The sequence below is a fragment of the Phascolarctos cinereus genome, unplaced genomic scaffold (genome assembly GCF_003287225.1).
Source record: "Phascolarctos cinereus isolate Bilbo 61053 unplaced genomic scaffold, phaCin_HiC Scaffold_5;HRSCAF=322, whole genome shotgun sequence".
In the NCBI taxonomy this organism is placed as follows: domain Eukaryota; kingdom Metazoa; phylum Chordata; class Mammalia; order Diprotodontia; family Phascolarctidae; genus Phascolarctos; species Phascolarctos cinereus.
Window position 1 is genome coordinate 43682619 of NW_027555958.1, and position 22849 is coordinate 43705467.

General features: G+C 40.0%; 1 protein-coding gene across 2 annotated transcripts in view; it reads right to left on the bottom strand.

The window, feature by feature from the left end:
• PRUNE1 (prune exopolyphosphatase 1) overlaps positions 1–22849 on the bottom strand; it is a 59987-nt gene that overhangs the window by 14713 nt on the left and 22425 nt on the right. For both annotated transcript variants that reach the window (XM_021004749.2, XM_078154884.1), the window contains exons 2-6: positions 5064–5156; positions 4406–4608; positions 3322–3506; positions 2616–2774; positions 1671–1765 (exon numbers count right to left, since the gene is read on the bottom strand). In XM_021004749.2, coding sequence (XP_020860408.2) covers positions 1671–1765; positions 2616–2774; positions 3322–3506; positions 4406–4608; positions 5064–5156 — 735 coding nt within the window. The remainder of the gene's footprint in view (positions 1–1670; positions 1766–2615; positions 2775–3321; positions 3507–4405; positions 4609–5063; positions 5157–22849) is intronic.

Below are 22849 nucleotides of genomic sequence, written 5' to 3' on the forward strand. Positions count from 1 at the left end.
TCAAAGGCTGCAGAGAGGTCAAGGATAATGAAGACTGAGAAAAGGCCATTGGATTTGGAAGTTGAGACCACTGGTAACTTTGGTGAGAGCAGTTTCAGTTTATTGATAAGGTGAGAAGCCCTACAGAAGAGAGTTAAGAAGAGAATGAGAGCAGAAAAAGTGGAGGCACCTATTGCAGACAGCCTTCTCAGGGAGTTTGGCCCAAAAGGAAGGAGAGATTTGGGACATTCAAGGGAATGGTAAGATCACGTGAGGATTATTTAAGGGTGAGGAGACATGGGCATGTTTGTAGGCATTAGGGAAGCCAGTCAGTAGACAAGGAGAGGCAAAAGATAAGTGAGAGAATGGGGAATGATAAAAGAGGGAATCTGCTGGAAGAGAGGGATAAAATGAGATCACCTGGACATACAGAGGAGGTTTTCTTGGCAAGGAGAAGGGCCACTTTTTCATGTAACAATAGTAATAATAATAACAACAATAATAACAGCAGCTAACATATATAGAACTTATAACATGCCAGCTACTGTGTTAAGTAGGGCAGCTAAGCGGTGCAGTGGATAGAGTGCCAGGCCTGGAGTCAGGAAGACTCATCTTCTTGAGTTCAAATGTGGCCTCAGACACTTACTAGTCGTCTGACCCTGGGCAAATCACTTAACCCTGTTTACCTCAGTTCCTCATCTGTAAAATGGAGATAATAATAGCTCCTACCCCTTATTGCTCCTGTGAGGATCAAATGAGAAAACATTTATAAAGCACTTGACACAATGCCTGACACTTAGCAGGAGAGCTTAATAAATTCATATTCCCCTTCCTCTCCCTTCCCTTCCCTTTGAGAACATCAGGCAGTTTAAGTGATGGAGCGAAAACTTGGAAAAGAAGGGGTAGTGATATTCTACTTCCCCAAGGCGGGGGACCAGGCTGGAAACTTGATGGAATGGCACCTGCTTCTCACACTTCTGCATAGGGAGACAAGTATATTGGAATGGAGCTTCTAATCTTCCCACAGCAGGCGGGAAGCCAGTAAACAGATGCAAGAGGTAAGAGGGTAAGGCACTCATTTTTCCTTTTCCTATTCCCAATGGGGCTAGAGACTGAGGAGGAGACACTAGGAATGAGGGGGAAGGTGCCTGCCTTTGTTTTTACCTTCCTTCCTCTACTCTCCAAATCAGCTGGATTGCACTGGAGAAACTGCAGTCTTTCTTATGAGCCTAAGCTATTCCTTGGCACAAAACCCCATCATTTTTTAACTGAAATTTCTTCCACTGACATTGTGTGGTTGCAAATCTTAGGACACCATACTCTCTGAAGAATCAAAATTTCAGATTATCCAAAGGGCAAAGGAGGGCTAAATGGCGAATGTAAATAGTCTGTGACATATTTCCACTAGTGACCTATGGGCATGAAGCGGCACAAGCAGTCCTCCAACAGCAGGATTGCTGACTGACCTAGAGCCACAGACTAATTAAGAACTCAGGTTTTGTCATGTGTAAAATGAGACAGTCAGACTAAATGATTCCTAAGATCTCTTCTAGTGTTAACATTGTATGATTCTCTAACACTATCATCAAACGCACCAAGTATAATTTGAGGTTGCAGGGGAAGGACACACAAACAATGGTTTGTTTCCTCCACACCCATTCTGAGTAAACTCCCTGATACCTGGCTTTTACCTCCAAATCCATGTATATTGCACTAATGGCCAGCATGGTGCCATCCCCAGAGATTGTCTTCAAATCCTTTCTCAGCATCTGCTCTGTAGTCAGCCCTGCAAAGTGGACAGGCAAAGGGTGAAGATATGGAACGAAAGAGCTACGGGAAGAGCAGAGGGCTCAAAGACCAAGAAGTCTCAGTCTGACAAAGGACTAGGACTACTAAGAAGGTAAAAAGGGACTGCATAATGGGAGCGAATGGCCAAGATAAAGAAGAAAATCATCCAAAAATGACATAAAATAAATTTCGCTACCTCTAATGTTAACACTGTAAAAAGAAAAATACAGATTGCAGCACAGTTTGAGCAGAATCTAAACAAATGATCTCAACGATTAAAAAAAAAATCTAAGGAATAGGGGTATGCCAGTAAATGGCTAGGCTCACAAAATTTCATATCCCAGAAACATTAACACTATCCTTCCCTTGGATTAGAGGCAGGTACCCAGATTCAGTTCTCTTCCCTCCCCGCATACTGACTCCAATCCCTCCATCATTTGGTGTTATATCTCAGTACCTATAAACTCAGTTAATATACAATTTACTTGCTTTAAAATGTATGTTCTGTTTCCCTGATTAGACAGGGAGCTCCTGAGTGAAGGGAACATGTCTCTTAGCACAGACTCTCCCAACCCACACAAGCCAAGACACTATGTGACCACAGGCACCAAGAATACACCTAGCTGCTGGACAAATATTCCTTATAGACTAATTAAATAATCAGTCTCGTTCAAATCCTGGTTTCTTTCTGGCTTATGTTTACCCTATATTGATAGCCTAAACTATCTCCCATACTTCTCAACCACCCCAAACCATGACAACAGTATTCAAGAACAAAGGAAGGACAAGAGTTTCCTATTGGTCTGCCTACCTCCTGTGCTAAGGGAAGTCAGCTTAATGTTTCATACCTGATACATCAAACTTTGCCTTCTGCAGGGACTCAAAGATGTTGCTCCTATTAGGTAGGTCTGGAAAGTGGGCTTCTAGCTGTGCCACATATTTGGAATCCTTTGGGGTGACCTTGCCAGCTTCAGGGGCCATGTTGACACAATCCAAGATTATGGTCCCTGTTGAAAGAGGAATAATGATACCTGAAATTCTGCCCTCACACACTACCCCAAACACTTCCTTCAAACTGACTGAACACACAGCATTGGAAAGAGTGGAGTAAATTCACTAGGGGAAAAAGGGCTGGGAAGCACTGTGTTGACTTTATTTCCTCCTTCACTTATAAACTGAGAATGAAGACTACTTATCAAAATCCCAGAAAACATAGAAAGAGAAAAAAAGGCCCGGAGACTGAAGTGGAAATAAAGAGAAGAACGGTGGTTCCAGGTTTGGAAAGCTTTTATCACAGGCAAGGATACATGAGATTCCCCAAAGCAAAACGGGCAAAACCCAGTGATGCTGGGCTACTAAAGAGCTTGTAAAAGTGCAGGACACCACTGCTCACTTCTGTGTTCTTCCCCCAAAATGTCCAAAACAAAAGACTTCAGACAAATACTGAACTGTATTGTAGGACAGCCCCAATGAGCAAAAGGGGAAAAGCCCTTTGGTCTGTACTGAGGTGACGTGAAGAAGATTCAGTCATTCCCTCGCCCACGCTTCCCTCACCATGCAGAAGTGCTGCAGTTTGCCAGTCCAAGATTTCTGGCTTCCCCTGAAGGATTCTCTCTGCCACCAGAGTGGCACAAGACCCCACCAGCTCTGCTGTTACTTGGCAAGGAAGGGGGTGTTGTTGCTCCAGGGGCCGGTGGTCCAACACCTCTGTTACAGCCTTCTCTAGAGCTGTGTCACTGCTGTGAAGGGTGAAAGAGAGAAAAAGATAGGGATATGGGAGAAAACTCCAATTGTTTGCTACTAATCTATGGATCTCACTCACAAGAAGTCATTATAGAAGTCCTTAGGAGACGCTTAAGCTAGCCCTCCAGGACCTTTAGCCCTTTCCCAGATCATCAATTCAACAATCATATTCTCCCTCGGTTCACTTGTACAATTCTTTTGATAACTGTAGTCACCTCTCAATCATACACGAGTGGATTACATATCTTACATATTATCTGAACTTATTTATTTCTAAACTGTCTTCTCTCTGCCACTCAGCATTCTGGGATGTCTCCCTCCAAAATCTAGCTACCAGTTAAAGTGTGTGCCCAGGAAATGCAAAACTTATTTTGATATTAGTTTGTGCAAAACATAATAAGGAAGTTCTATTTATGAATTATGATGATTTTTCCAGTAGAAAAATAGGGGTGGGATAATTATATTATAAAGTAAAAACAAATACTACCAAAATATTTATAGAATCTACTGAAAGATTTTACTCAAAGTTAACCAAGAAGTCACATACTTTTATACAGGAATTTTCTGATATCTTTTCAAAAGCAGAGCTACAAGGACATTATACACTGGCTACCATGACAGTAATATTAAGCATTACTATAAATAATACACCAAAACCAAGCAAAAAAAGGTATGGATTATTAACTATTTTCGATTATCCATGACACTATTTATTGTAGTAACAAGGATCTTTGAGATTACTTTTTATTTTTTGGTTATTACCAGTGTGTCACTCATCTTCAATTATTAAATTGGGAACCTCTTCTGAAAGATTATGTGTCTTCCAGTATGGCTATATGCTCTGCATGGGAGGGACACTTGATAAAAACTGGTAACTAACAATAGTTATGCTTACCTTGGTAGGATGTGATGATCAACAAGGGTAAGGGTTAGTTGTCCACTCTGGTGCAAAGCATGAAGGTCAATTTCATCACGGAATATCAAGGAGGACTCTGGGATGTTAAGTTCCGAAAGCAGAAAGACACTATCACCTCTCAGGGCTAGCTCACAGCGTGGGATATTTAAAACTGGCACAAAGGCTGCCTTGGACTCAGATGTCTGCGTACAAAGGTGAAAATAAATTTGGTGTATTAAGCGTAGGTGGGAGAAGGGAAAAATAGCCCATCTCTTGGCTAGGAGGCAACCCCCCCCCCACATATATACACAGAATGAAAGAAGGCAAAGCAGGCTGACATAACTTCAGGTTGGGACCTTACTTTGTTACTATCTATTACACTAGTCATAATGTGAATTTTAAGTGACAGACATTTTTGTGTTTGTTACTCTATTTATATATTTGAAAATTCCATCCTTCTAAATAGTGAAAATGTGAAAATCAGTGAAATGATAGATGATCCTGAAGTCTAAGTGCTAGAGGGAAAAGACAATTATTAGTATGCAGAAGCTTGGAAAAATGGAATCCAAATGCCTAGACAGGTGGAAAACTGAATTAGGAAGACTACACTATGAAATGTGTAACAAGTGATACAAACAACTTTGCCACAGGCACTTACATTTTCCAGGTAGAAGGCCAAAGTGACAGCAGACACCATAGAGTCCAAGTCACAAGCCTCATTTCCCAATACAACATGAAGAGGTCGGGATTCCTGAAAAGAGAAAGGAGGTGGTTAGGCAGAGAGGGGAAAGGGGAACTAAGTAAAGTCTAAGATTTCAACCTTCTAATAAGATAACATATCAAAACCTATGGGATGCAACAAAAGGAGTAATTAAAGAAAACTTTTTTATCTCTAAATGCTTCTGTCAATAAAACAGAGAAAAAGTAGGCCTATGAACTGGGTATGCAATTAAGAAAACTAGAAAAAGCAAATTAAAAATTTCCAATTAAACATCAAATTGGAAATCTTAAAACTAGGAGTTGGTTTTATAAAAAAAAAACACAAAATAGATAAACCATTGGTTAATATGATTAAAAAGAGAAAAAACCAAATTATTAGTATTAAAAAATGCCAGTGAATATACCACTAACGAAGATGAAATCAAAGTAATTATAAGGAGTTATTTTGTCCAATTATATGCCAATAAATTTAAGTGAAACAGATGAATATTTACAAAAATACAAACTGCCTAGGTTAACAGAAGAGGAAATAGAATATCTAAATAACTCTATTTTAGAAAAAGAAATTGAACAGGCCATAAATGAGCTTCTTAAGAAATGGATTTACAAGTGATTTACTCAACATTACAAGTAGATTTACTCAACATTAAAAGATCAACTAATTCCAAATCCACTACAAAGGTTCTATGAAGGAAGATGCTATCCACAGCCAAGGAAACAGGAGTACGTATAGTATGGTTTTATATATATATATATTACTACATACATTTGTGTTTAATGGTAGCCTCTGCTAGGGTAGGCTGGATAGGGAGGGAGAAGAAAAATAAAAAGTACACAGCAGAGAACAAAGGAAAAATCAGAAGGAAGCACAGAAAAGCAAGGTAGCTTTGAAAATGCTATGTAGTATTTCTTATATAGTTTTTCAAAAATGGAAATTCATGATTTTATATTGAATCCTCTTTTTATGTTGTGCTGTGTACATGGAAATTTTTTTTTTGGTCTTTTTGTATTTGAGTTGAAAATGAATTAAAAAAAAAAAGACTGACTTGGAAATCCTAAGGGTAGGCATCAGGATAGATGGCCAGGCTAAGGGGTCCTTAAGTTAAATCATATAACATTATCAGGGGTACATATAGAGAGGTTGGCCTTGGCGAGGAGAAGGATCACCTCTCCAACAGATCTTAAAGTAAAGGAAGAGAAAATGAGGGATGATGTCCATTTCTATTTTTCAGTCAATAACTCACTTTGCATGAGCACAATGCCTGGTACATCGTAAGTACTATAAAAATGCTGGTTGGTATTATTTTTATTAAAGTCAAGTTGAGACTTGTTTTAACTCAAAAAAAAAAGGATTTCCACCTTTTTAAACATATTTGATATTCACAACAACTCTGTGAAGTAGGTTGGCAGTATTTTGATGGTATGTCCACTTCACAGATGGGAAAATAAGAAAAAACAGAAATAACAATAATACTGATTATACGACCCTCTTCCTATCTGACCTAATGGCACCTCCAGGTTAATCTCCAATTTCTTTAATGAATCCATATTTCATTCCCCACAGTGATTGTTTCAAACTCTTTCTTCTGTCTTCAAAGCCACAACCACATCCCAAACCACTATGTTTGGAACAGACAGTATACTAAGGAGACTGAGGACAAGTTCAGGATTCTTACCCATTTCCTTCTCCTTCCCTCTCTACACAACAACAGACCTATTCCTTTGCTAAGCTTATTCTTCTTAAAACCTTTCTTTTTCTTCCCAACCCTCCCTCTCCTACATTTTCAATCTCTTCTTATTTACTGGCTCCATTCCATCTCCCTAGAAAAATGCTCATCTCCCTAATTACGGGCTGGGGAGGGAGAGGAATCCTTCCTTTGACCCTTCTACACAATCTAGCTCCAGCCCTCATCACACCCCCACCCCTACTTCACAAAAAAGAAACACTTCTGGACAAAGTATTCTAAATCCAATACCCTCACTTCCTTAAGATCCATTCTCTTCTTAACTCCCTCACATTCTGGCTGAGGTACCCACTACTCTATGGAAATGGCTTCCTCAAAAGTGACCAGTGATGCTACTTCGGCAAGTCATTTAACTTCTCAGGTTCACAGCAAATCTCTGAGACTAGAAACTGCTGAACTAGGTGGATATGCACAGGTAGAAGGAGTTTCCTCACTGGGAGTGATTTATAACGGTGAAATTATGTGTTAAAAAAAGTTACCAATGATTGTCCAGTTCAAAGGCCTTTTTTTCAATCCTCCATTTGACCTCAGCAGCTTTTGGCAAGGAGAGACAACCCAACTCTTCCCCAGGGTTTCAGGGACTTCCCATTCTCCATGTCCTCTTTCTACCTTCGAAACCACTGGGGTTCCTTCATAGAAAGCGCTTCGTTTTTCCTCTTTTTCTTCTTTTTTTTAAAATAAGGCAATTGGGGTTAAATGACTTGCCCAGAGTCACACAACTAGGAAGTATTATGTGTGTGAGGCCGCATTTGAACTCAGGACCTCCTGATTCCAGGGCCAGTGCTCTATCCATTGCGCCACCTAGCTGCTCTGAGTGCTTTGTTTTTCTAAGTCTCTTAAAGGTAGATGTTTATGTCTCTCCTCAGACTAGAGATCCATCTCAATCTAGGGAATGACATCATCACATTGATGGCCCAAGCTCATTATCTTTCTATCTAAACCTGTTCAATTATATCTGGGAGCAGCACCAGTACTTACTCAGCCTCTAAAGTCCCGATCCTTAGTAGGATCCTCTCTAACTCTTCCTTCTCAATTGTTCAAACAACAAACATTTATTAAGTACCCACTACGTACAAGGTATTTTCCCAGGTGCTGGGGATACAAGTGAAAGAAAGAAACAATCCCTACTCACAAGGAATACAAGTTCATATATATATATATATATATTTTTATGCTGTATATATACATCTATATACATACAGCATAAATATAAAGCAGATATACAGAAATACATATAAAGTAAATCAATACAAGGTGGTTTGGGAGTGAGGGCACTAGCAGGTAGGGAAGAATCAGGAAAGGCATTTCATGTACAAGGCTTGAAAATAACTGGAAACTTCAAGGGAGTGGCCATTGGGTGGGGAATGATGGAACAAACTGTGACGTGAATATAACGGAATATTGTGTTGTCAGAAATGACAAAAGGAATGGTTTTGGAGAAACCTGAATTCTTGTTATCAGTTATGAACTGATGAAGAGTGAAGTGAGCAGAACCAGGAGAATGATTTATAAAACAACAACACTGTAAAAAACAAAAACTTTAAAAGACTTAACTTATAAGGAAGCATGCTATTCCACCTCATGAGAGATAATAGACTCAGCATACACTAAGAGATACATTTTTAGATACGGTGAGTATGGGAATTTGTTTTGTTCAGCTATGAGCATTTACCACAATGGTTTTTAGTTTTTTGTCTGTTTGTTTAAGGAGAGAGGGGAGAGAAGTAGAACAAAGAGAAAGGATAGGAATAGGATTCCCCCCTCCTTGACTAAAAGTTGAGAACAGAAGGAATCTCAAACAAGCAAAGTTTCATGTTGAATTTATTATATGCTTCAAAAGAAAGCAAACTCCATATAATGGAAATTTGAAATTTCATATACAATCTTCTCCTGTGTCTAGGCTCTTTTTTTGATCATGGCTTTCAGATAGTCCAATAATTTTTAAATTCTCTCTCTTGGATCTATTTTCCAGGTGAGTTGTTTTTCCAATGAGATATTTCACATTCTCTTCTACTTTTTCATTCTTTTGGATTAGTTTTACAATACCTTGATTTCTCACAAAGTCACTAGCTTCCAATTGCTCCATTCTAATTTTTAAGGAAGTATTTTCTTCAGTAAGCTTTTGGACTTCCTTTTCCATTTGGTCAATTCTGCTTTTTAGGGCAGTCTTCTCCTCATTGGCTTTTTGCCATTTGGGTTACGCTATTTTTTAAAGTATTACTTTCTTCAGTACTTTTTGGGGTCTCCTTTATCATCACTCTCAGTTTTTCCTCTACTTCTCTTACTTGCTTCTCAAAATCCTTTTTGAGCTCTTCCATGGCCTAGGACCAATTCCTATTTTTCTTGGAGGCTTTGGATGTAGGAGCTTTGGCTTTGTTGTCTTCTTCTGGTTGCATGTTTTGATCTTCTTTGTCACCAAAGTAAGATAATATAGTCTGACTCTTTGCGCTGCTTGTTCACCATCCCAGTCAATTACTTGAGTTATAAGCTCTTTGTTAACGTAAGGGTCTGCTTCCAGTGTGGAGAATGTACTGTCCCAAGCTTCAAGAGTTTTGTGCAGCTGTTTTCAGAGATACTTGTAGGGACCTGTAAATTTTCAGTTCGGCGAGGTGTTTACTCCTTTCCTGGCCTGTGCTCTGGTCTATGAGTGACCACAAGCACCCTTTTCTGTCTTGGAACTGTGAGGAGGGTTTTTTCTCCACAGCCACTACAAGCTCCACCACACCAGCACTCCTCCTCTACCCAAGACCGCCACCCAGAACTGTGACCCAGATCCAAGCACAGGCAAAGCAAGGGAATCCTACACCAGCAGAGATCCCTGCAATCCCACTCTGATCAGCCACTCAATCGCCCCCTCAGTCTGTGGGCTGGAAGCTCAGGAGGTAGCTACCACCCCGGGGCCTAGCTCAGGGACTGAAGCTGAGACCATCATTCTTCTCTCTCTCACTGCAGACACAGATTTTTTCCTACTGTTGTCTTTGGCGTTTGTGGGATGAGAGTTCTAGAAACTGCCACAGCTGCCTGTGATCGAGTCCCCCAAGGCCTGCACCAGGTTCGCTGAGGCCTGCACGCCCACGCCAAGCTGCACTTCTGTTCTAGCCTGGTGCGATATACCTTTCCGATCAACCATCCAGGCTGTCTTGGGCTGGAAATTTGTTTCACTTTGTCTTTTTGTGGGTTCTGTTGCTTTAGAATTTGTTTAAAGCCATTTTTTGTAGGTATTTGGAGGGGTTTGGGGGAGAGCTCAAGTAATTCACTACTTTTACTCCGCCCTCTTGGCTCCACCCCCCCCCCCCCCCCCCCCCCCCCCCGCTTGAGTTGCATCTTAAAGCGACATAAGGATTCTATGAAGTGGCGTTAAGGGGGGAGGGCATTTCAGGCATAGGGGTTGCCAGTACACAGGTAAGGAGACAGGCAATGGAATGAATGAATGTGAGTTTGACTGGACTGGAGGATGCAGGGGGAAGAGTAAAGTCTATTAAAACTGTAAAGATAGGCTGGAGCCAGTCTGTAAAAGATCTTAAAAGCTAAACAATAGAGTTAATATTTTGTCCTAGAGGCAGTAGGGAGCCCAGGAGTTGAATGAATAGGGGAGTCACATGGTCAGATTTGCCCTTAAGATAAATTACTCTGGCTGCAGTGTGTCGGATGGACAGGAATGGGGACAGATGGAGTAGGGAAACCAACGAGGAGCATGTTAAAATAATCTGTGAGAAGTGAAGAGGGCCTGAACTAAGGTGGTAGCTGTTCAAGTAGAGAAGAAGGAAGATGTTAGAGATAAGCACTGAGAAACAACATTCGGCAGTGGACTGGATATATGGGATGAAGAATATATGGGACATACAGGATGAGAAAGAGTAAGGCATTTTGGATAATGAAAAGGTTAAAAACCTGGGAGACTAGAAAGCTTGTAGTGCCTTAAACAAAAATGGGAACTATAGGAAGAGGAGAAGAAAGAATGATAATACCTTTGAACATGCTGAGTTTGAGATATCTTTGAGGCATTCAGTTTGAAATGTCCAATAAGCAAAGGCTGATGTGGGGGACTTATATTCAAGAGAGAGCCTGGGGCTGGATATACAAATCTGGGCATGATCTGCAGCAAGATGCAAATGAAACTCATGAGAACTCAAGTAGAGAGAAAAGAACAGAGGGCCTTGGGTAGAACCTTAGGAAGAATGAGATGGACGATGAGTCAGCAAAGGAGATTGAGGAGGAATGGATAAAGAAGTAGGAGACCCAGGAGAGATCACTGTCTCCCCACTGTCCCAAAAACCTCAGGAAGAGATTATCAAGTCAGAGATGACAATCAACATTGGCAAAGGCTGCACAGAAGCAGATAGGGACTGACAAAAGGCCATCAAATTTTAAAAATAAGAGATAGTTGGTAATTTTAAAGAGAGCAGTGTCAGCTGAGTGATGAGGCTGGTAGTTATACTGCAAAGGACTGAAAAGTGATAGGAGAGGAAGAAGAGGCCAAGTAGTAGACAGCTTTTTCAAGGAGGCTGGCTAAGAAAGGGAAGACGGTGATAGCTTGAGGGGATAATAAGATCTAGTAAAGTTCTTTTTTAAATTTTTTTAGGCAATTGGGGTTAAGTGACTTGCACAGGGTCACACAGCTAGTAAGTGTCAAGTGTTTGATCTGAGGTCACATTTGAACTCAGGTACTCCTGACTTCAGGGCCAGTGTTCTATCCACTGCGCCACCTAGCTGCCCTAGTTATTTTTTGGGTTTTTTTTAAGGATGGAGGAGACGGCTAAGTTCAAAGGCAGTAGAGAAAGAACCAATAGGTACTGAGAGGTTGAAGATTTGAGAGATAACTGTGGAAACAATCTGCTGGAGAAGACTAGAGAAGACAAGATCAAGTACATATGTATACAGGTCGGCTGATGCCAGAAAATCTCTGACTTGAAGCAGTGAGGTGTAGCAGAAGTCAGTTACCATGACTTTATAATGTATCCAGTGAATAAGGTTGTAAGATTTCCTCCAACTGCATTTATTAGCTGGTGAATAGGAGTGGAGGCAGATGATGGGAGTGATCCAGGGGTGAGGTTTGGCAAGATATGAATAGTGACAGGACAAGGAGGCAAGTGAATTAAGAGCAGAAGACAGTGTGGAATAGAAATAACTAAATACTAGAACAAGATTAAAGGGGGAAAAGTGAAGTCAGAGAAAGGGTAATGTTCTGAGAAAGTAGCAAGAGGAGAAGGATTGGAGATCTCCACAAAGGTTTAAGAGGAGTGAAATATAGGGAAAGGTAGAATGATAGGAGGTTATGTTCAGTATGGAAGCAAATTTTTAAAAAAAACCTTTTTTTTTTTTTAGTTTGGTTTAGTTTTCGGTCTAAAAGCCCTTTTTAGGCTTGCCTCCCTGCCCTCTAGAAAGGCAGGACAAAAGGCTTTTCTTAAGGAAACAGATAAAAGGTGGAAACTAAATCAAGAACAAAGAATACCTCCACCAAGTTAAGATCATAGTTTTTACCTCCCATAGCATAGATAGAGCTCCAGCTTCAACTAGGGCTAAGGGCAGTCTTCTTCCCCTATGGGGATTGTCCTGTGACCCACCCAAAGGTCATCTCCTAGCCTCCTCTTCCCACTTCAGTCTATCTTCTAGACCAAATTCATCTTTCTAAAGTATGGTCTGTTCCAATCACTCTCTCGTTCAATAAGCTCCAGTGGCTCCTTATTATCTATAGGGTCAAACCTAAAATCCTCTATTTTGCTCCAAAAGCCTTTATAATATGGTCCTTTCCCTATCTTTCAAATCTTCTCACATCTAACTACTTACCACATACTGTTTGATTCCGGTGACACTAGCCTCCTAGCTGTTCACACAAGATACTCCTGACTTCAGCCATTACTCCCCCCCCCCAATGCCTGGAATTCTCTCCCTTCCCATCTCTGCCTCCAGGTTTTCTACAAGTCTCAAAAAAATTCTATCTTCTCCAAGACACCTTTCCCAATCCTTCATAATGCTAATGCCTTCCATTTGTAATTATCTATGATTTATCCAATAGATACCTGGTTGGTCCACAGTTGTTAGCACGTTGTTTCCCTAGACTTATTACCTTGGGAGCAGGCAATGTTTTTTTTGCCTTTCCTTGTATTGCCAACACTTAGCATATTTTGTTGTTCAGTTAGTCAGTCGTGTCCAATGCTTCAGGACCCCATTTGGGTTTTTCTTGGCAAATTCAATGGAGTGGTAATGATGGGGTTGGGATCTGGCCCCAGAAAGGAAAAACCCTGGACTTTCCCACAAGGCCAAATCTCTGACATTAGCCAGAGTCTATAATCCCATCAACTAGCCTTTCATTGTGGCTACACCCAATCTTCCCTCCACAGTTTTACCTCCCTATGGCCCCTGGCCATTTCCCACACTTAATCCTAGCTAGACTCCATTGTCTAGGTCCCAGGAATTCAGTTCACCTCAATTTACTGGCCACTCCCATCCAGATTTCCTTAGGCCCCTCTTCCTATCACCCCAAACTACTTGGCCACTCCTAGATCCCTCCCACAGGCTTTCTGTATATAAGGTCCATCTTGTCTCCATTAAGAGGCTGGGATTCTTATAATCTAGCCATGGTTTAAATTCTTAAAATCTAGCCACTGCTCAGATTCTTAAAATCTAGCCACGGCTCAGATTTTCACAATCTAGCCCATAGATGCTCAGATTCCTTAAGAGTCTGGCTAATATGGTGAATCTTCAATAAACCTTATTTTTGGCTGAAAGAAGGCTTGGGTCGAATTCTTTCAGGCAGGACCCACGTATCATGATTTTGGGATTCCAGGACCCCTAATCTCTAGAGGATCCCTAACCTTTAGACCACATGAATTTGCCATTTCTTTTTCCAGATCTTTTAAAGATGAGGAAACTAAGGCAAACAGGGTTAAGTGACTTGCCCAGGGTCATAGAAGGGAATTAATAAATGTTTGTAGACTTGACTTTACCAAAGAAAGTGCCCAATTCTCTTCAAAGGAAATATTCAGGATATTCTAATATTCAAGAGATTCTGAAAGAGGCAACAAAAAGGGTTCAGTGCAGAGAGCACTATACCTGGAGTCAGGAAGGTCTGAGTCCAGATCTGGCCTTAGATACTTACTAGATGTTGGACCCCGGCAAGACACTTAACTGCTTTCTGCCCCAGTTTCCTCATCTGTAAAATGGGAATAACAATACCTACCTCTCAGGGCTGTTATGAGAATAAGGTGAGATAATATTTGTAGAGTTTTGTAAACCTTAAAAACACTATATAAAGGCTAGCTACTATTATTTTCAATAGTCAGAAGAGATTTTTGATACTGTTCACAAAGAATCCCTTTTAAATTCTTGAAGGCAATGGTCAAGGAAAGAATGGAATAATGACCATCGTTATTCTGTTGAAATAGTAACCCAAAATTGTATTTGTATATATTGTGTATATATTTCTCAAGACTACTATAATGTTACTTCTAATTGTTTTGAGGTGAGGATATGTCTGAGGGCATGAAGGGAGGAGGTGCTAGGCTGGTTTGGACATCTCTCACTAAGCTAGATATCAGATTACTGGCTTGGATATCAGGTTAATGTTAAATAAAATAAAATTGTCAGACTAAATTGTGTAACTAAAATGCAGAACACAGCCTTAATAATTTTTTCTTCAATATCAGATGTAGGAGGACCAGAGTTCCTAATCAGGGAAGCAGAAAACTTTTGGGTAATGATGATATCTATCGTGTGACCATCCCTATGTATGCCTGTGGTGAAGTGAAGGTATAGGGCTCAGGGGTGGGGAACCTTCAGCCTCAAGACCATTATTGGCCCTCTAGGTCCTCATATGTGGCCCTTTGACTGAATCTGTGGCCTCCAGGCTGAAGGTTCCCCACCCCTGGAATTGGGAAATTAGAGAATTTGAGGGAACATCTGTGTGACTAGTAAAGTCCCCTAGTATAACAGTAGGAGTTGGGGGAGGAGAAGAAAATGATGAACTAGATGCTAAATTTCTTTCTTTTTTTCCTTTTGGAGGCATTGGGGGTTAAGTGACTTGCCCAAGGTCACATAGCTAGCTAATAAGTGTCTGAGGCAGGATTTCAACTCAGGTCCTCCTGACTCCAAGGCCAGTGCTCTATCCACTGAGCCACCTAGTTGTCCTAGACGCTAAATTTCTTGACAAAGATGTGAGAATGATTTAGTTGGTATCCTACAGCCACCATAATTTGGATAAGATAAAAAAAATTCTGATTCAGTGGGCTTTCAAAGAAGGCAAGAATTGAAGGAGGTAAAGAGAAAGTCTGGAAATGACAGTAGGGAACAAAGCTTATTCAGACTCATGTCATGCCATATCTTCATTGCTTTCCAGACTCCACTCCTGATTTTCTACTATGTTGCCCTTTGCACTCAAAGTATATGCTATCCTGAGGCCCCTTATTTGGACAGTGCCCAGGGTACTCAAGCTCTTTTTCCCTCAGGAGCTACACTGCAGACTCTCAGCATTTCCTCTAATATGCCTACTCTCTCTCTCTCTATTTTTCAACTTCTTTTTAGGTAGAGTATTCCACTATAAGAATGTAAGCTCCCTATTATATGTACATATATGTAGATAGATAGATAGATAGATAGATAGAGGGCACAGGGTGAGTTGAAGATGAAGGGGTCATATCTGGAGAATAAAATTAAGGGATGAGAGAGGATGATACCCAGAGAAGAAAGGGAGAGGTAGAATGGGGTAAATTATCTCACAAAAAAAAAAACCAGAAAAGAAAAGTCTCTTACAGTGGAGGGGAAACAGGGAAAGGTGAGAGGGAATGAGTGAATCTTATTCTCACAGGATTTGGCTTAACGAGGGAATAACATACACATTCAATTGGATATGGAAATCTGTCTTACCCTACAGGAAAATAGGGGGAGAAGGGGACAAGAGAGCAGGGGGATGATAGAGAGGAGGGCAGATTGGGAAAGGGGGTAATCAGAAGTAAATACTTCTGAGGAGGGACAGGGTCAAAAGAAAGAATAGAATAAATGGGAGGGCAGGATAGGATTAAGGGAAATAGAGTTAGTTTTTCACAACATGTCTACTACGGACGTGTTTTGCATAACTGCACATGTACAACTTATATTGAGTTGCTTGCCTTTTCAATGAGGGTGGGTGGGGAGGGAGGAAGAGAGAAAATTTGAAACCTAAAGTTTTAAAAACATATGTTTAAAAAAAATGTTTTCACATGCTACTGGGAAGTAAATATAGGAAATGGGGTACAGAAGTCTATCCTGCCCTACAGGAAAATAGAAGGGGGAGGGGATAAGAGAAGGGGAGAGAGATAGACAAGAGTAGGGGAAGGGATATTCAGAATGTATGCCATCTTGGGGTGGGGGGGAGGGGGGAGATGGGGTGAAAATTTGGAACTCAAAAAGTTGTGGAAGTGAATGTTAAAAACTAAAAATAAATAAATTTATATTTAAAAAAAAGAAAAAAAAAGAATGTAAGCTCCCTGAGGGCAAAAACTTTCTTTATCCAAGCATTTGCATTCCCAGCATTTAGCACCAAATAAAATACTAGTAAATATTTAATTAAAGGCTGGTTGACTTGATTGGACAGACTCCCTCTAGGAGCAGCAGGGGATCTGAAGTTGGGGGTTGGGGAGGGATATGAAATAAAACTAAAGAGGAATAACCATGGATTCAGTGTGGTCTGGGTGGAACCAGTTATCAGTGAGGGCAGGTAGAAGGAAGGAATTTGAGAAAAAGGAGTACAGGATGAAGGGGAAGTGGTTCACACTGTAACAGGAATTCCAGAGGGCAGAGTAGAATGTGGACAGTGTTGGGAAGGATTTCGATAAAAGAAAGGGAGGAGAGGATCAAGGATTAGTATGAGGATAAGGAGAAAAAGCTAAGTCATGGGGGTAACTACGGATAAAGAGGAATAATAAAGCTTCACTATTCATATCCCTTTAGTTACCAAGTTCTATAGATTCTCTCTTTGTATATGTCTAGCATTTGTCCCTCCTCCCTCTATTCCTACAGCAATCACCCTAGTACAGACTCCCCCATACCATTCAGAATAATGTATTAGTTTCCTAACAGATCTTCCCACCTCAGTCAATTCATCCTTTACACCACTGCTGGACAAACACACACACATATACATATATATTTGGCTATGGACAATTTTTTACTCACGCCCAGTGAAGCAAAAGGAATAAAACCAAAATAATCTGCCCAAGAAAATCTTAGACGCCACCTTGTCTCTTTCCACATTCTTGTTTACTGGCATACTCCAAGTCAAAGATTATTTTTTTAAAATTTCTATTCTGGGGGCAGCTAGATGGTGCAGTAGATAGAGCACCGGCCCTGAAGTCAGGAGAACCTGAGTTCAAATATGGCCTCAGACCAATACACTTGACACTTACTAGCTGTGTGACCCTGGGCAAGTCACTTAACCCCAACTGCCCTAAAAAAAAAAATTCTATTCTGAACTTAAACACCAAAGAAAGGGCATTTCCACACACACACACACACACACACACACACACACACACACACACACACAGAGGAGTACATAGAAAGAAAATTCTATATGAAACCACATATCTCCATTCCACATAGCTGGCTTTTAAAAAATATACATATAGTATATTCTACACCTTACTTTCACAACTCCTGCTTCTCTGTATCTCCTTCTAAATTTCCTGTTTTCTTCTATGCACTTTTAAAAGGGTTACAATGGCCCTCTTTTTTTTTTTGCTTCATTATTGCTAACCTCTCTCCCCCTCCCATTAACCAAAAAGAAAAAGAAAAAAGAAGACTGTTATAACCAGAAAAAAAGCACCACCACATAAAAAGAATCCGCACAATGGCCATATCAAAAAATATTTTGTCAGTACATCTTGTGTCCAACATCTCTGTCAGGGGTAACAAGCTTCACATCACAGGTCCTCTGGAGGCGCTGTTAGTCATTACTTTCACCAGAGTCCTTAAGTCTATTTCAAAGTTGTTTTCCTTTACAATGATTTTGGGGGCATGGTGCAGTGGTGCAGTGGTTAGAATGCTGGGCCTAAAGTCAGGAAGACTCATCTTCGCAAGTTCAAATCTGGACTCGGACACTCACTAGCTGTGTGACTCTGGGCAAGTCACTTAACTCTCAATTTCTTCATCTGTAAAACGAGTTGGAGAAGGAAATGACAAACCACTCAAGCCAAGAAAACCCCAAAGAGGGTCACAAAGAGTTGGACATGACTAAAAAATGTCTCAACAACTCAATGTCTCAATAATATTTTTGTCCTTGTACAAATTCTGTTCAGCTCACTTCATTCCATGTCAGTTTCTACTACCCAGGAGTCATTGAAATAATCTCTTCTGTTACAGTGTAGTAATATTCCATTCCATTAACATAACTTTACTGAATTAATAATCTAAGGCAACCCTTTATTTAAAATTCTAGTTCTTTTCCTTCTCCATTCTTCCATCTTTTTATCTCTACTAGAAAGTCTGTTTTGCAATAAGGAAAGCTGAACTCTGCAGAATTGACACTTTCGAATTGTGGTGTGGAGAAGACTTTTGAGAGTCCCTTGGACAGGAGATCAAATCAGTCAATACTCAAAGAAATTAACTCTGGCTATGGGAAGGACCAACACTGAAACTGAAACTTAAATATTTTGGCCACATAATGAGAAGACAGGACTCACTGGAAAAGAGTGATGTTGGGAAGGACTAAAAGTGAAAGGAGAAGGTGCTGGCAGAGGATGAGATGGATAGATGGTGTCATGGAAGCAAATGAACATGAGCTTGGACAGACTTCAGGACAGAGTGGAGGACAAAAGGACCTGGTGTGCTAAAGTACATAGGGTCACAGAGAGTTGGAGACAACTTAATGACTCAATCACAACAAATTCTTCCCCTGTTATTATCATCCCTCTTAATCTCAGCACCCTCACTATTCCAAATTATTTTCCTGTTGAGCTAAATATATTTTTCCACAGAACTCTTTGTGTATGTGTCCAACCCACCTTTGTCCACTTCAGATGAGAGTAAGGTTCATTGCTGCTCACTCCCCCACCTCTTCCTCTGTTTGGATATTTGATATTCTTCTTTTCACACATCCCAATTCAGAGAAATAGCAAGTTCCAATCTCTTCTTTCTCCTTTCTACACTACTGTATTCCTTTTACCTTCTCCTCTCTTTGTCCCCTTAAAACACACAGGACAGAAACAATCCACTCCTCTTCCCCTCTGTTCTTATTTAACTTCCTCAGTATCTTTGAAGACATTAAGATTCTGAAGTGACACTTGTAATCTTTTCCCCCTACAAGAATCATATATTATACAGCTCCTTCCAATAGCTCAAATAAATTTACTTTTCTAGGTTTCTCTGAACTCATGTATTTACAGTTCAAAGTAACTACTTAGCTCTTATCTTTCATCATAAAACTTGAAAGTCCTCTATTCCATTAAACATCCTTATTTTTAAAAATTATATATACATATATATATACATATGTAGATAAATCAGCAAAAATCTAGCTTCTCACCCTTTCCCTCTTCCCCAATCCACTGAGATATCAAGAAAAATTAAAAAAAATAAACCTACTACAAACATCTGTAGTCAATCAAAACAGATTTCCACATTCACTATGTCCAAAAAACTACTTGCTTCATTCTTCACTTTGATGCTGTCAGGAGAAGGGAAGCCTATTTCATCATCTGTTCTCTGGAAATGCTGGTGAGAGTTCCTAATTCTTTCAAAATTATTTGCCATTACCATACTGATGTCATTGAATAAACTGTTCTCATTCTGTTTGCTTCACTCTGTATCAGTTTGTACAAATCTTTCTAGGTTTCTCTGAAATCATCTCCTTCATCATTTCTTACAGCATAATAGTATTCCATCACATCAACACTAAAGTGGAGAGGGGAGCTGGTACATGATTTTTTGTTTGCAGATGACCGTGCACTCAATGTAGCCTCTGAAACTGAGTTACAACAAAGTACGGATTGATTTTCTGCTGCTTGTGCTAATTTTGGCCTAACAATTAATACCAAGAAAACACAGGTTCTGCATCAGCCAGCACCACACCATCCATATATAAAACCACTGGTTACAGGCAAATGGAGAAATTTTGAATGCTGCGGACTTAACTTAGAAGTATACTTTCCAGGGATGTACACACAGATGATGAGGTTGACACACGCATTGCCAGCTAGCTCAGTGTTGGGGAGTCTCCAAAGGAAAGTGTGGAAGAAAAGAGGTCTCAGGCTGCCTACCAAACTGAAGGTCTACAGATCTGTTGTGCTGACCTCACTGTTGTATGCCTGTAAAACCTGAACAGTATACCAGCACTATGCCAGGAAAATGAATCGCTCCCATTTGAATTGTCTTAGGAAGACTCTGATAAGATACCAGACACTGAGGTCCTATCTCAAGGTGAACTGCCAAGCATTCAAACAACTAAAGAGAGAACAGCTCTTAATGGACTGGTCACGTTGTTCAAATGCCAGATGTACAGCTGCCTAAAAGATTATTTTATGGAGAACTCACAAAAGGCAAGGGCTCATACGGTGGTCAGAAGAAGTGATACAAGGACACTCAAGGTCTCTCTAAAGAACGGTGGAACTGATTGTGAGACACTGGAGACATTAGTACAGGACTGCCCAGCATGGCATGCCCACATCAAAGAAGATATTGTGCTCTGTGAGTGAAGCAGAAATGTAGTAGCTCAAAAGAAATGAGATGTGCAAATTTAGAGAATCCACCCCCAATGTTCACATGGCCTCTTTGTGCCTGACCTGTAGGACAGCATTCTGAGCTCCTATTGGTCTGATCAGCCACAGGGGAGGACACACTGTACCTTGAATTCCAACAAAGTAATGTCATTTTGGTCTTCTTCAAGAATAAAGGACAACAACCAACCATTCACTGCATTTGTATGCCATAAATTGCTTATCCATGCCCCAGTTTACAGGTACCTCCTCAGATTTCCATTCTTTGCCACCTCAAAAAGAACTATAGGAGCAGCTCGGTGACGCAGTGGATAGAGCACCAGCCCTGAAGTCAGGAGGACCTGAGTTCAAATCCGACCTCAGACCAAACACTTGATACTTACTAGCTGTGTGACCCTGGGCAAGTCACTTAACCCCAATTGCCTAAAAAAACCCCCTATAAATATTTTGTACATCTTTAGAGTTAAGTTTTGCTTAGGACTGATCCTTCCCTTAATCTACTTAATCTACTCTCCCCTCTAATTCCCCGTTTCCCTTTCCCTCCTATTTCTCTATTTACTCTAGAGAAATGAATTTCTATGTGCATGTATATTCTGTATTACTCCTTCCTTTGACTCTCATATGAGAGTAAGGTTCAATTGTCAGCTGCTCCCCTTATTTATATAGATGTTTGTTTTTAAACCCTGGTAATGTGAGATAATTTTCCCTAACCTTCCTTTCTCTCCCTTCATCCCTCCACCTAATGTATTCCTCTTCCCCTCTCATTCCATTCTTCTGTTAAGATCAAGAAATAACAGAACCACTTTCAGGTCTTGTATAATTAATCTCCCTCTATGATCCCTGAATATGATAGGGTTCAGAGGGAACAATATGTATCATCTCCCCACATTTAAAAATAAGAAGTTTATCTTCACTTAGCCCCTTATCATTTTTCATTCATGCTTATCTTTTTATGTTTCTCTTCACTCCTGGGTTTGAACTTAGAGGTACTCTTTCAATAAGGGTCCATTTTCCCCCCTGTAGCATTATGTTCAGTTGTGCTACGTAAGCTATTCTTGGCTATAAGCCTATATTCTTTGCCTTCTGAAATATGATATTCCATGTTCTCAGCTCCTTTACAGTGAAGGCTGCTAAATTGTGTGTGATCGCGTCATATCAATCAAACTACCAAAAATTTATTCTATAGAGCTAGAAAAAAATAATAAAATTCATCTGGAAGAACAAAATGTCAAGGATATCAAGGGAATCAATGAAAAGAAATGTGAAAGAAGGTAGCTGAGCTGTACTAGATCTCAAATGGTATCATCAAAACAATCTGGTACTGCTAAGAAACAGAGTGATGGATGAGTGGAATAGATTAGGTACACAATACATTATGGTAAATGGCCATAGTAATTTCGTATATGATAAACCCAAAGATCCAAGCTTTTGGAACAAAAACTCAGTATTTGACAAAAACTGCTGAGAAAACTGGAAAACAGTATGGCAGAAACTAGGTATCTCACACTGTACACTAAGATAAAATCAAAATGGGTACATAATTTGCACATAAAGAATGATACCATAAGCAAATTAGGAGAGCATGGAATAGTTTATTTGTTAGATTTGTGGATAAGTAAAGAATTTAGGACCAAAGAAAATAAAGAGAGCATTACAAAATGTAAAATAGATAATTTTGATTATATAAAATCAAAAGATTTTTGCACAAACACAATTACCAACAATTTGTTATTAACTGTGGCTCAGTACTTGAATTCTTCCTGGCTATTTGCTATATATATATGTGTATATATATGTATAAGTATGTGTGTGTGTGTGTGTGTGTGTGTGTGTGTGTGTGTGTATATATATATATATATATATATATGTATATATATTTTCTTTTTAAACTTGGAACTCAGGACTTTGTCTATGATGTTCCTGGGAGTTTTCATTTTGGATTTTTTTTTTCAGGAGATCATCAGTGGACACTATTTCTACTTTGTCCTCTGGTTGTAAGAGATCTGGGGGTAGCTAGGTGGCACAGTGGATAGAGCACCTGCCCTGGAGTCAGGAGGACCTAAGTTCAAATCTGGCTTCAGACACCTGACACTTACTAGTTGTGTGACCTTGGGCAAGTCACTTAACCATGACTGCCTAGCTACCCACTCCACTCCAAAAGAGAGAGAGAGAGACAGAGAGACAGAGACAGAGATCTGGACAGTTTTCTTTTAAGATTTCTTGAAATAGAATGTTTAGGCTATTTTTTTTTTGCAATGGTGCTCAGACAGTCCAATGATTCTTAAGTTTTTTCT